This window comes from Rhipicephalus microplus, chromosome X (assembly GCF_043290135.1).
Source record: "Rhipicephalus microplus isolate Deutch F79 chromosome X, USDA_Rmic, whole genome shotgun sequence".
NCBI classification, from domain to species: domain Eukaryota; kingdom Metazoa; phylum Arthropoda; class Arachnida; order Ixodida; family Ixodidae; genus Rhipicephalus; species Rhipicephalus microplus.
Genome location: NC_134710.1, coordinates 453,667,581 through 453,682,722, shown reverse-complemented (window position 1 = coordinate 453,682,722; position 15,142 = coordinate 453,667,581). Strand labels below are relative to the sequence as shown.

Here is a 15,142-nt window from a genome sequence, read left to right as displayed (position 1 = left end):
CCGATGACTGCAATGCTCACAGTTCTTGTTTATATAGTCACCGAGATGACCAAAAGTGTAAAGAAGGTATGCCGAACAGGCGAAGCTACATGTAGCTCCTCACAGCTTCAAAAAGTCAAAGCACACAGCTGTGGCACACAACAGACACTTCAGCGCTACCAATAAAGGTTTCTAGAGTGACGGCGCAAGACACCTTGTACCACAATGCTGTACAAAACGTGCGCAAGCAGTAAAAGCGTGAAAAGTGACTTTTCGATATCAATGCGTCCTGAGCACGAGAATAAAACTTTTCTCCTCACATCTTGATGCCTCCAGCGTGAGATGCAGTCGGTCAATTTTCACGCTTGAGGAGGCAAGTAAAGCTTTCGCATTTACAGTAAAAATAATAAAGGGCAGGAAAAACACAGCATGAGTAAGCTAAACAGCAGAGTAATGGACCGATAAACTACATTGCATAGCCAACCGAACTTAGAATGTCCTACGGCACCGTATTATTAAATTCACGCAAAATTAAACACGAAAACGAGGCAAACGTCATATGATGTATCGCTTGATTATCATCACTTGTTAAATTAAAAACACTGATTTATTTAATGTGGCCGTTGGTTTAATAATTGCGAGGCAATTTGAGGATATATATCTTCGTATATGGAAACGTCGAATGTATATATAGCCTGGAAGGTTGGGTATGTGCTGTCAAATGTTGTAGCCACTGCATTTCCACAACGCGTTAAAACCACTAGAGCCGTTAAAGAAATCTGTATTGTACTTATATGTTCACTTGATGCTTGAGGAAAACAAAAATAAGCATGCTTTTATTCCGATAGCATATCTTAAAGTGGAATCGGCACGCCATAAAATTCCTAGCTTCAAGACCTCATTCGGCAATAAATTTCACTGTATGAGAGCTTTCCCGAATTTCATTGAAGCTAACATCACTCTGAAGAAGCAATAAATCTTCACGGCTACATTCAACAAAGTTTAACAGCTCCGGCGCCTGCCGTACAATTGCAGCGTCGCGAGCACTCCGGTGCCCCGCCGTGGGTGAAGGCGCCCTTCGCGGTTGCTCCTGTTTTTATATGAAACTTTTGCCGAAGGTTCATGACCATGTCTTTCGCATCGAACACTGTCAAAAAGAGCTTCGAATATTTGTCCCCTAGTCGGACGCGGCACCTAACCACCTAGAAGTGTTTGCTGGTTCACTAGCCACAACGACTGCTAGCACAAGAGCAGCCGTAACAGCCCTACGCTCTACGAAGGGGGCAGTCGACTCTACTTTTTTGTTGTTAATTGGCACGGACGTAAAGAACTTCAGTTCTACAAATTCCCGTAGATGTCACCTAGCAGAGAGAGAGAGCGCTGGATTCAGCCCATTGCCTATGTGTGGAAAAACAAATTACTTTCGTTGTTTACAACCGGTTGCATGAAAAGGTGCGATAATGTAAATATACTGTCATAGTTTGCAGTCTTCTTGACGGAGAACCATCGCAACCTTGATTATGAAGCTAAACAAAGCCTCTAACCATGGTGCGCGCCGTGTAAACGCAGAGCGGTGGCGCGCAATAAACATTGCACATGCCACGAACATGATAATCTGAAGTGGCCGCCACCACACAGCATCACGCATGTAGTCTTTGAAGGCTTTAAGTTAGATATATGAGATTCAACGTCCCTAAACCACGATATGTTTATGAAAGACGCCGTAGTGGAGGTCTCTGGAAATTTAGACTACCTAGGGTTTTTTTTAACGTGCACCAAAATCTGAGCACACGGGCCTAGACATTTTTGCCTCTATTGGAAATGGGAGGCTTTAATTTCCGGGTTTAAGTAGAAAATGTTCGTGAGGTGTGATAAAGCAGCTTAAATTAGAAGCAGTGACGGTTAGGTGGAGAATGCAACTGCAATGGCGAAAATCGCCGGGGCCATCTGACAATGCGGGTTTCGTACCACTGGTTGATACATTGGTGGCGTGTACATTGCCACTTCATCGCTCTGGCATGATGTGCATGTCCAAATTTAACGCGTGAAAGCGTTAGAGAACGCACGTAGGAGTGCTTACCCCAAAGCCGATGTAATACTATGCTCACTTGCACTTAAATAGCGAGTTCCAATACGCGAAAATAACCTAATCATCTTTTGCATTCTACCCGAAGTTTGATTCGATAAGCTTCCTACTTTTCTGAAGCAAAGTTTGATTGATGAAAGAGCTTGCCATGTCCTTGATTGTCAGGAAACCTCACCTAAACGTCAACGAAAGAGCAGGGTCTATAGACGTTTTTTCGCGAACTATTTGAACTGCCCAGTTATGGCCAGCGAGGCGATGAGACCGTTGTGGCCGTGTTTTTCACAGCGCCACATGGTCAGTCTGAGGTCTATCGTTGTCGTCAGTTATCACGATGCTTCACGGGAATCATGCTACTGAGGTGTTTTAATCTTCGGCACCCGGAAAAATAGTGGCGAAGGGGCATGCATGAAAAGGGTGTTTCAGCTCCATGCACTGACGTGAAACCTGGGTTGGGATGAAGTATGCAGCGTTCACGGGTCTAATAGTAGCCCCCAGTTTGCTCCGAAAAAACACGGAGACACCAAGTTTGCTCTAGTTAACGCACACGCGGCGAATATGTGTTGTTTACCTACGCACAAGAGAAATCTCTTACCGGTGCTGCATGGCAGGTCAAGGTCCGGTGCCTATATATACGGGTTGCCCGGCCAGTTTTTTCTGGGATCAAACGAAGTCGCAGACGCAGCATTCGTCCACGTTTTATCTTGCCGGTAAGGGCACACTCTCATTTTGCGAGCTGGTAGTTTTATGGTAATTCATAGCACGTATGAATGCGTGGTTTTTAATACTAAAAAAACACCTAAATCTCGACATGATGAAGTGCCTAAGTTGTAGTGGATAGTAGACGGGGATAAACGAACGGCCTCGCATCTACGTGCTTCACTGCAAAGGACGTCGAAAATTGATAGTCTGCAAGCGCTGCGTTAGGGTGCCTCGGTGAGTAAGCAGAGGCGAGCGAATCTACGTGCTTCACTGCAAAGGACGTCGAAAATTGATAGTCTGGAAGCGCTGCGTTAGGGTGCCTCGGTGAGTAAGCAGAGACGAGCGAGTGCTTCGAGGTAGAGAATACTTCTAGGTTACTCTAATTCGGGAACTTTACCCTGCGTGAGCTATGGAGCAATATGGCAGTAGTCTAAAGAAAGGAAAGGTTTTTTAGAACGGAGAGTCACTGGTAGGTGCCAGGGCAATGTCGACTTGGGTAAGCATAGGAAAAGCTCGCCTTTTCGTTCATGGGCAGGCTACAATGCACCTGCGTGCGTTAAGGTCGCACTGTCAGCGCAGCGTGATTTGCACTGTGGTCTTTAGAAATATGTGACTATAAATTTGCTAAATGAAAAGCTAAACTGCCTAAGACCCGCATATTGAGAGTGTGTCTGAAATGGGCGCGATATGTTCTTTTTTCCTGATTGACAGTTTGTGCAAGTATGAATGCAGTTGCCAGATCAAAAGTCATCGACGTTGAGTAACGGGTCAAACTTACTCCGGGTGGCTGATTCAACTGATAGGCAGACAAAAGCAAAAACAAGCACACTAAAACTCTTGCGTTGAAATGTCTCATGAAATATTATCGCTTTAAAAGAATAGTAGAAAGATAATGAAGAGAGGGCACTCGCTCACAAGAACGACAAAAAGAAGAGAGAAGAGATAGGAAGGAGAAAGAGGAGATAGAAGACGGAGCACCGCTTGGTGAGAGCTGCATGGCATCAGCACATCGCAGACGGTGGGCTCATCAGCGCAAGCTACGCTCGTCGGAGATCGCGGACGCCACAACCATTAAGGAAGAAATCCACTAAAGGCTCGTACAAACCGAAGGCGGGGCGGCCAAAGCGGCGAGGTGGCAACGTGGAAAGCGGGAACAACCTCCTCTCCTGGCCGTGAAAGTGGGAGAAAACTCTGGCGGCAAGGATGGGGGAGGGGGAGGGGGGTAGTGGTTATAATTATAAGAGGGAAAAGAAGATAAAAGTGAGCCCCGTAACTGTCTGCATCAGGGTGTGACACCTCAACTGTAGCTCACAAGGGAGGGGGGTGAGGAGGCATAAAAGGCTATGAATAAAGGTATGTATATCATTTTTTTATTTATATAGAGAAAGATGCTCTGGGACAGCAAGCGAGGACTTATGAGGGATAGGAGAGATAGAAAAGATGGAAACATGGTGACAGGAGTCCGAGGACGGGGCACCACTTGCGAGAGCTCTTCGCTCTCGGGGCAATTTTGTGCCGCCTGCCGAGACTTGCCGCTTTGCCGCGGCCAATCTGAACGCCACGCAGCAGAGGCGCGGTGGTGGTGCGGGTGTACATTTGGGAAAAGCCCTGACACGGTATAGCGACACTTGCGCAAAATCGCGAGATGCCCGCTTCTTCTGCCGCACATACATTGTGGTTATAAGAGGGAAAAGAAGAGAAAAGTGAGCCCCGTAACTGTATGCATCAGCGTGCGACACCTCAACAGTTGCTCAAAAGGGATGGGGGTGAGGAGAGATTAAAAGGATGGGATTAAAGGTATAGAGAGATAGAAAGAGAGAGAGATGCGCTAGGACAGCGAGTGACGTCATAAGGTAGATAGGAAAGATGGAAACACGGTCACAGGAGTCCGAGGACGGGGCACCACTTGCAAAAGCTCTTGTCGACGACAGAAGGCGTAGGGCTAATCCAGTCGGCCGGAGAGTGCGCTGACGTCATCGTAGGGAACCGGCGGCAGGAGGCGGCGTAGGACCAACCCAGTCGGCCAGAGCTGCGCTGTCGTCGGAGTATGCGAGGGCACAACCGATCGTCACGGAATCCAGCGAACGAGTCCCCCTTCTGCCGCGTGGCCAGACGAAGGAGGCATGTGGTCTGAACAGGTTCACGCAGTCGCCACATCGCCACTTCGGAAATCCCGCTTTGCCGCGCCGCCTTCGGCGTGAATAACCCTTAAACGAGTCACCATTGCAGAAAGAGCATTTCCATATTCCACACGCACCACACCGTTGATTCGCCACGCGCTAAGCACCTAGAGAAGCTTCATCATTACCAACGCTTAAAGCCCCTTGATCATGAGAAAGTACCGCCATCCACTGTACTCGCCGCCATGCGCTCAACCTCCTCACTCCATCCTCGCCACCCTTCACGCCCTCTCAGTCTCTGACACTTTTTCTGCGCGATGATTGGTCTTCTTCATGGTTGCCCTTGGAGATGCGTGGATCTTGCCCTTTGCTTGTGTTTTTCGTTTTCGTTCACGCCATTTTTTGTCAACGCTCCGCGTAACAAACGGGGTGCTCGCTTTCTTTGCTATGCTTTGTGCGGGCGATAAGCCGTGCTGTTGCGCCTTTGACTTCAACAACCGCAGTGAAAATTGTTGCACATTTTTTATGATACCTCAAGATAAACACGATGGCTTGCACAAACAGCAGTGACTGCGCAACATTGTTCAAGAAAACTTCATTCCGCCGAAGAACAGTGTACTTTGCTAGGTAAGACGCCTTTTTTATTGCTCATATCAAAAAATCACCGAACGCTGCATTCGAAATATTGTTTCGGCCTCCTCATCAACATACCTGATTTTAGGGGCGAAGCTCTTTGCGCCGTGGGTCGGATGTCTCGTGTCGTCGCAGCCGCCAGTTGCATTGCATTGGATGTCGTTTAAAACAATGTCACAGCATATCCACGAAGTGAATGACGATAAGTGGGATGAAGCGTCCGTCAGTCTGTCCATGCTTCCGTACGTCCTTGTATGTATCCATCTGTCCATCCATGCGTCCTTCCATCCATCCGTCTGTGCGTTCATCCGCCCGCTTCACCCCACTTATCATCATTCACTTCGTGGACATGCTGTGATTTTTTTTTTCTCGGCTATTCGTACGTTGCTGCAAAGTGGAGTTGCCATCAATATGCTGAATTTCTTTGTTAGAAATAAGAAGAAAGTTGAATAGTTTAACGTTTTTATACGAAATTATGTCAAGGAAAGTTGCCTTGAATGTACCTTGCGGCGTTCAGCCAGCCACTGCTAGGAATACCCACCATATATATGATCGATTCTTGGCACATATATTTGCATGAACTAATGCTTACAAATACAGTTCTTTCCCAGAACAGTTGACGAATGCGATTCACTGCCTCATTGGATCTTTTCGCCTGACAATTTTGCTTTGTCCCTGGTAAGGTTATATACTTGGTGATTAGAGTGGTCAATTCTGTTATAAATTTTGTTGCTGTTTCACAGATATGTTACCTCTGTTAGCCCATGGATACATGTTTTTTTCTTTTTTGTTTTGCTGTTACGAATCACTTGATTTTTCTTACGCCCCTCCTGCCTGGACCAAAATGCTAGTCTGCAGTAAATCTAAATAAGTAAATAAAATAAATAAAAATAATCAGCTCCCACTTCTTCACTTCACACGCACTTGGTCAATTGTTGATAATACACAACTGTGGTCTGCTTTTCCTGCGAACAAATTCGTGGGATGACACAACTTCTCGATCATGCTTTTTGAAACAGTTAGGATTTGTTTACGAGAACGTTTGTTGGATTAAACAAATGAATGGATAGATATTACACTAATTAGTGCTCGTGTCCGTGAGGTCATTTATTTTGTGATTTGTTTTTAGGGGAGAATCAACACACAAAATTCATGAAAGATATTTGGTCTGTTAAAAAAATAGAGAGGTGGAATGAAAAAAAAAGCTATAGCTTGTTGACACAGAGTTAGCCATTTTCTAGGAGACCATGGCCACAATCGTTTTGGTCACGCCTGCATTAGCATGTCTTCCAATCCCCAATAAGAAACTACATTATCTTTTATACTAGTGCCACATGGGTACTTCTTACCGGGATCAGTCAGCCCCAATAGAATTTTTTCGTCGCTATCGACGCACAGATAATGAGGACAATCCTGGTGCAGAGTTTCTCCTCTCACAGGTGACCCGATCGCTAGATTTTTGACAAAAACTAGAAAATAGAGTCCTAATTATTCATTTTCTTACGTTGCTGTTATTGTGGTAAGCCACTGTTGGCGACACTTAATCGCATTGGCATTGCTCAAAGGCCTTCTTCAGTTTTAAGAGCACTGCGCAAAGATACTTTAACGCAGAGAAGATGGACCCATGGGGAAACGATCCTCCATCCGCGAAGTCATTGCAGTATGTGACGCTGGAAGTACCAGTGTCTCGGCACGTTGACAAGCACGAAAAAAAAATGCGAACACAGACGGACATGCCACAAGCAGAACTACATCAGGTGCAAACATACAGCATAGTATCATGCGGCAGAAAAGCATCCGCACCATAGAACACCCCATAAGAAGTTTTATTTAATTACCATGGCCCACTTATACGACCATTGGAGGAAGCTTATCTTTTAATAAACAATTGCTTCATTACTCTTAATTTTATTTTAACCATTAAAAAAGGTTCAGCATTACTGTGGCATGCAAGCTACCGCAAATGAACCGCCTTCGTTGAATTCTGCGGCGCGCCCGCGGGAGGGTTGGCGAAAAATGGCCCCGTCCGTCGCGCGCACGGCATGTGGGTGAGGATAATCGAGGAGGAAACGCGCGCGTGAAGGAGAGTGTCGTTACTTTCCCAGGATCAAGGGGCTTTATGATGGATGGATGGATGGATGGATGGATCGATGGATAAGGCTGAACCCTTTAGGTGAGCGCTGAGGTAGTAGCGCCCTCTCTTGCACTCCAACAGCAGCCACAGTCGCAACACCAGCGGCAAGCAGCAGATGAGGAGCACGTCAACGCGCCGAGACACTAGGGAGATTTAGAATAGTGCACCGCGAGTCCTTGAGGTGAAGTCGCTGCCACTGTGCATGCGTCGTAACGCAAGTCGGCGTTCGCGTTCGTGGACCACCCGCAGAAAATTTGAGATTGCGTGCGGCGATCGCGGCCCGCATGTGGCCCGCAAGCACTGGTTTCGAGGCTACAGTAGCACTGCGACCGTGCGCGGCGGTTTGCAGTAAAGCAAACGCTATTCTAAAGCTCATATGGTGCCCGCTACGCACGCAAGGCCCGCAGCGCTTGCAAGCGGTATTTCAAAGCTCCCTACTAAGGTGCTTCGCCCATTTCGGCTATGCCAACAGATAGAACAAAAAATGAATCGACGAATATTTTTCGTGAAATCTTGATGAAATTTTGCAGAAAGCTAACACATGCTGCACAATGGACTTATATCAGATGCCCTAGAGGAACGAAATTGAAATTTGCTTATGTCGATCTAGCATTTTCGGTAAAACCGTAGCAGCTTCGAGGACGGCGCACAATCAGGAAATTGCAGCGCGAGCGAAGATAAAAAAAAAACAACGTCGGTAGTGTGCATTCTTTTCAGCGTTGTGTACTCCAATCACAATAATAGCTAACTCCTCCGGTGAGGATATGTTACCCAGTTCGCGGGTTTTCACTGGAAATAGCAGGGTGGCCACCATCATGAGGGCTAAAGTACTAATTTCGAAGTAGAAGTAGTAAAGAAACGAATCATAGATAGATTAAAAACCCGTAGTCGAGGACAGCTTTTTTAAGATGATAATCTTTCCTGGGAACCTTTGACGGAAAAATTTTAGTCTGTCTGTCTGTCTGTCTGTATATATGTTCATTACTCTGTTTGTCCGCCTTAACGATATCTCAAACGGCACCAAGCGGCCAACCCCATCCACAGCGCCCACCAATATTGCTCAAAGTTTAGCGTTCATACTTAAGCGATTGTCAATTAAAAAAGCAAATATTGCGCATATCTGAGGCGCCATAACAACATGTCATTGTTTTGTATGTCTGCCTTTATACAAGAAAAGGCACACACAAGTAACTCTAAGGACTGTAGCGCTTAAGGCGCTGAGCTGACAGTGCAACGCGATGCTCAAGAAGTTGTTTCCAACGCTTTGCTACGACGGCACGGTGGTGGCATCTGACCGTCGCTTTACATTTTACACCTTATCACCTCTGTGACTGGCGCACATCTTTCTTCGCGGTCGCGCATGCCTTCGTTTTTGAAGACAACTGCAGGATGGCGCTCGTGTATAACGTGCCTAAAGGCGTTTGTTCGCCTCCGTTACATGCTCGAGGCACTCTAACGCAGCGCCTTCAGAATACCATTCACCGGTTTTCTTGCTCACAACATCAAATAAACGTTTTGTTCACCATCTCGAGATGTAAGACTATAGTCTTTCGACGACATTTACAGTGTAACATGTCGATTCGGGCCAATTTTTTTTTCGGGGCTTTGCCACGATTAACAAAACGTATATTTATTAATATAACAAAGAGCTGAAGGCACAAGGCATGAAGCGTAGCAATTAAAATGAGCTGGAACAAAAATTACTAGAAGGGAGAAAGTGTGAAAAAAGAAAAATAGGAAGACTACTTGAAATATAATAAATGAAAGATGTGAAAATTGATGGGTACGCATTCTTGTGTTTTTTGACGCATTAAATTTGTGTGTCTTACTTCTGATTGATTAACCATTAGAGCGCTATTAAAATGTTTCTGGCTGTCTACAAACATGATGATACTGTAGTGTCTGAAATATTCGTACGCTCTCTGCGACTAAGTACATCAGTAGAAGGAATGATAAAGTGTGCAGCTTGATTATTTTTGTCAGTAGTCGTCATTGACAGTGCATTATTTTTCACTACATACTTATTTCATTGTCAGCTAGAATCCTCATCTATAGTCTTGAAACTGAAACCTGTGCGCTCTGTTTCTCCCCTTAGAGCAGAAGTGAAGCTTCGGCGCTGAAACGAGACAGGTCACAATAATTTTAAAGGAAGTAAGTGTCATTGCTGCCAGAACACTTCACGGAAAATAATTTTGAACCGTCCGTTCTTCAATTATTAGGAAAAGGAATGTCCTTACCGTAATCTGTTGAATGAGAAGCAGTCTGAAAGTTAAATTTCATAGACCACCTCTGTTGAGTTTCGTGACGTGCCTTGACAAACCTGTGTAAGCAAATGAAGGGAAGTTTGTGCTCAGCGCTAGTGCGTTTCCTGAACTGCCATTTTCGTGCACACTCATACCTCCTTTGTTTCAATTCACTATGCAAATATCGAGTGAGCTTGCTTGTGTAGTTCACAGAATAAGCAACGCAAAGTCAAACGAGTGCTTTTTGGGAACAACACTACAGAGTGTAGATGAGGAGCCACAAATAACGATGTTATTGTGCTTTATTACATATACCTAGGGGGCTTATTTTGTAACCTCGTTGTTGATTTTTTAATGGACGAGGTATAGATATAAAATGTTGTCTATCATTACACTAGAGCTAAAAAATTGTAGCCGATTTTTTCCGCCAAGTTTGAAAACCTTACCGTACCTTCTTTTTCTTTTTTCATTAATATTATAAAAGTCTAGGCTGCCTCACAGAGCAAATATTGCAATTTATATGTACGCGGTGAACCAGTTAAGCATGCGTATTGCGCCTATTTGTTGATTGATTGATCTTTTTGCTTACGTCACAGGTCGCCTTGGATTGTATGATCAAGCCTCCACGTCCAGGTGGCGCTTCGTATGAGTTGTACACTAAGGTAAGTTTTATCGCTCGCCGAAAACAGAAAGAGAAGGTACAAGAATTCCCAATGAGCCAATAAATTGAAGTGTTGAGTCTTACAAATATAAGTCCTGAGAGACGCAAAAAAAACGCTATCTGCGGTAATGACATATGAAAAAAAGGAGTATGTGACAACAAGCACATAAATGTGAAAAGGTTTCGAATTCTCGAGACGCTGAGTTTTTCGGGGGAAGACTACTTGAGCTCCCGGCTGATTGAGTCAAATTTCCTTGTGATGCGTTCTTCCGCATGAACTCTTGGCTATATCCTTGTATAATTAGAAAGGTATGCCAAATTTACTCGTTCTCAGCAAATACGCACAAGCGTATACCATAGAATAATTTCGTCTATATCAAAGGACACGCAGCTCACAGTTTCTGAGACCATGAACTTATACATGAGCAGAGTGGTATTAGTTCTTTACTCGAAGAGGCAATCGATGGCTGCAATATCGGCGCCATTATAGCGGGGCATTTCTCAAAGTTTTATGTCACATCCGACTGTATATTTTGTCAGCTACTGAAGAATTACACGAGGCATTCTAAAAAAATTATTTTCAGTACATAGTGTGCTAGTCAATGAACATCATCATTTGGTTCCACTGCAAGCTGGCAGAATCATTACTGAAGTGGTGCTTCCGACTATTGTGAATTGTTTGGCCATCTGACACGTAAGAAGCATGACAGGCACAAGCGATTAAGGGTGGTTCAAACCTACAACCTCCTACTATTACTACTACAACTACCATATACACGACAGTCACGGCATTTCACCCGCGCGTTTCGTCTTGAGGCGCAGCAATGAGGCTTCTTGGGCGGAAAAGTGAAGAGATTAGCAAAGAAAGCATGCCTTCAAACTATTAGTCCGGCCTTCACTTCAAGGTAAGGCACAGGTAAAATATAGTTTGTGATTGTCCAAGCAGACATAAAAGCACAGATAGCGAAAAGAAGCGGTAGAGCGACGTGGAGAATGTCTAGTTAAAAGATAAGACGTGTTTAATAATTGCAGGATGGCGAGAGTAGGGGGCTCGGTGTACTTCATGTACACAAAATCATCTAGTGTATTTGTAGCACGAATGACAGGCTAGGTTTGACACTACACGAAAGATTCCAAAGGGACTGATACTTACAACAGGTCACAACGTGTAACCATAATTCGTAGGGAGAGAATCAAGCAATCGATTGACACAATTTGAAGAAAGGATTTGTTTTTGAAATGGCGTTTGATTGAGAGTAAAAGTGTCTCATGGTGAAGTCTTGGCACTGCGCGAATAAATTGCTTTGATAGCAGGATCTCGCGTGCTGCTGATTAAGCTCTCCATAATTTGTGGTATTAATTAGTCTGTATCATCGTTTACGGCACCAAAAACACGGGTGTCGAGGATTGGCTTCAATGTAACGAACGGGTGTGCGCACTGTACGACTGGTACTCGATGCTCATGCTGGCCAACACTCTTTTTACCTTGAGAAAACAGCCAGCCAATATCTTTGCGGTTACAAGGTAACAACAGCCAGCGCTGAGACGCGACGCCTCATTTGCACCTAATAGTGCTATGTGAAACCTGTTGAGACCGCAGCACATGTAGAGGAAAGCAGGTTCGAAATCTCTATGAGGATCACGTGCCACTGTTTGGAGCATGTGTTGCGCATGCAATCTCATCAGCCCTGCAGTTCTGAATACAGGAATGACTCATGGTGTCTTCCGTGTCAAAACATGACAATATTTTCGTCGTGAATACATAGTTGCGACAAAAATATTTGTATCAGAAAAATGTCAGTACTTTATAGCAAAAGAACACACCCAACAAAACTTCCGTATTGATGTTGCACATCAGATATGTGTAATATTTGTTTAGGGATCACCAATGCTCGACGTATGATTCCTTAAGTTTTACTGGGTGCCGGGATACTGGGTATTTTACTGGGTGCCGGGATAAACAGAAATAAAAGCAGAGAGACGAAGCTTTCTGCATTTAAGTATTCCAAGAAAGGCTGCCCTTCTTAAATGTACTCAAAGTTACGAGGCGCGCGGTACGTATTTTCTTTTCCCTTGCTTATGTTCCAGCACTTTCGTCAGAAAGGGAGAAGAGAGAAGGTAATATACCATATTCAAGTACACTAGCGCCACCAATGAATGCACAAGCGCTTATGCGGAAAGCATGAACGCCAGCAGCTGCCGAAACTAGCACCGGGACCTCACGCTTTAGCTTTCCGCTTTCGCCGTGCCAAAACTTTCTTGATGCAGTTGATTTGGGAAGGTGCAACACAGTACTGTGTGATTCAATCACTAAGTTCAGTGTGTAACTGCGGTGGCCTCTCAATGATTGCTATCGGTATCGGTTCCACTGTTGGGCCAGCTATTTGTCTCAGCAACAGCATTCTTTGTGTTGGGGCCTTCGAATAACCTACGAACCTACGACCTTCGAATAACGCGTTCGATGCTCGAACGCGTTATTCGAAGGTCGTAGGTTCAATTCCTGGTCACGGCTGGTTATTTTTTCATCCACTTTTTTTTCTTCTTATTTACATTCCATTGGCTCTAATAACTTCCCCGGTACATTCCTTGGCATTACTGTCTGTTAGATCTCATATATATATATATATATATATATATATATATATATATATATATATATATATATATTGAAAAGGGGTTTATTGGCGGCTGTTGCGACGGTGGCCATGGGGACAGAGCAACGGTCAAGCAGATGCCGGTGATGATCAGCACGAGCCGAGTGAGCGAAGCCCAGCACCCAGTACCCAAGCGGTGGCGATGTTGCTTGCCAACGATGCGTTTTCTTCTTCACAATTTGCCCCAGCCAAAAAAGAGCCATCCTGGCGACCTAAGAGTCTGGAGGCAGAAGGCTATGATATGAATTAAGGCGGGCGACGTGTACGATGTCACGTCCACGCCGGCGCATGTGGTCAGATGGGGAAAGTCGCTCAATGAGAAAAATCACCGGCGAGGTTTGCTCCAAAACGCGGTATGGGCCCTCGTACTTTGGAACGAGTTTTGAGGAAATGCCGGGGGTTTGGTAAGGAACAGTCAGCCATACAAGTGATCCCGGGGAATAGCTGGGGCATTGTGAAGAGTCGGCGTTGTTTTCTTTCTGGCTCTGTTGTTCTTGTGACGTAAAGATGCGTGCGAGTTCACGGCACACTTCCGCATTTCGGGCAGCTTCAAACACAGATGGGCATTCGGATGCGTCAGGACGGTATGGACGGTATTCGTAGTCAGGTTAAAATCAACTCATTAGATTTCTTTGAAATTTCTCCAGATCCGCGCTCTAGACACAAACACACTTTATATATACAGCCACCAGCCACCCGAAACGACGCATTTAAATACAGCTTCTTTCCGAGGGCAATTAAAGAATGGAATGAACTACCAAACAAAGTCGCGATGTCTTCCTCTATCACGGCGTTTTCTGCAGCTTTAGAATCGCTTATTTTCTCCGAAATAGATGCGTCATAATTCACGATGTCAATGTATATTGCCTCTCGCTTTGTTAATTGTTGTTTTCTATGCGCAGAATGCAAGTGCACATGCCTGTGTTTAACTTTGTCTTTTAGTGTAAATACCTGTGTTCGCTGTATGTCTCTATTTTGTAACGTATTTCATGACCATTTCTTTCATTTGTTTTCCACTCCTGTAAAAACCCCAGCTGGGGTTGACAGTATTAATAAACAAACAACAAACAAAGGAGAGTGTCGATGGTGTGGGATGGTTCGCGTCCATAAAGAAGAAAGAAAGGTGAAAATCCCGTGGTAGACTGTGCCGCGGTGTTATATGCGAACGTGATGAATGGAAGAATGCGGTTCCAGTTAGTATGATTGGATGTCACATACATGGCGATCTTATCTCCAAGGGTGCGGTTAAATCTTTGCGTGAGCCCGTTAGTCTGCGGGTGGTATGCCGTGGTCTTGCGATGAACAACATGGCATTCAGAGAGCAGAAACCTTACGACTTCTGATAGGAAGGCTCGACCTCGGTCGCTTAGAAGTTCTCGAGGTGCACCATGTCGTAGTATGAAGCGATGAAGGATGAAGGATGCTACGTCCCGCGCAGTGGCACTTGGAAGAGAGGCGGTCTCAGCGTAGCGTGTTAAATGGTCCACAGCGACTATGATCCACCGATTTTCATCTGATGTTGTCGGTAGAGGGCCGTAGAGATCAATTCCGATCCGATCGAAAGGTTTGGCAGGGCACGGAAGCGGTTGAAGCGCACCGGACGAGTTTAAAGGCGGTGATTTGCGGCGTTGACAGTCAGAGCAGCCCATAACGAATTTTCGAACAAAATTATACATTCCGCGCCAGTAGAAGTGATGGCGAATGCGTTCGTCAGTTTTGAAAACTCCGGCATGACCACATTGGGGATCGTCGTAAAAGGAGGCGCAGATTTGTGAACGCAAGCAACGCGGGACAACCAAGAACCACTTACGACCTTCAGGGGCGTAGCTGCGTCGGTGTAGCAGCCGATCACGAATGACGAAATGAGCAGCTTGACGTCGGAAAGATTGTGGTACTGCAGTGGTTGACAATCCAGAGAGACAGTTAAAAAGGA

General features: G+C 45.2%; 1 protein-coding gene across 2 annotated transcripts in view; it reads left to right on the top strand.

Annotated features, from left to right (window-relative positions):
- Positions 1–15,142, top strand: part of LOC119160859 (alanine aminotransferase 2) — a 174,645-nt gene that overhangs the window by 129,783 nt on the left and 29,720 nt on the right. For both annotated transcript variants that reach the window (XM_037413128.2, XM_037413127.2), the window contains one exon: positions 10,491–10,556. In XM_037413128.2, coding sequence (XP_037269025.1) covers positions 10,491–10,556 — 66 coding nt within the window. The remainder of the gene's footprint in view (positions 1–10,490; positions 10,557–15,142) is intronic.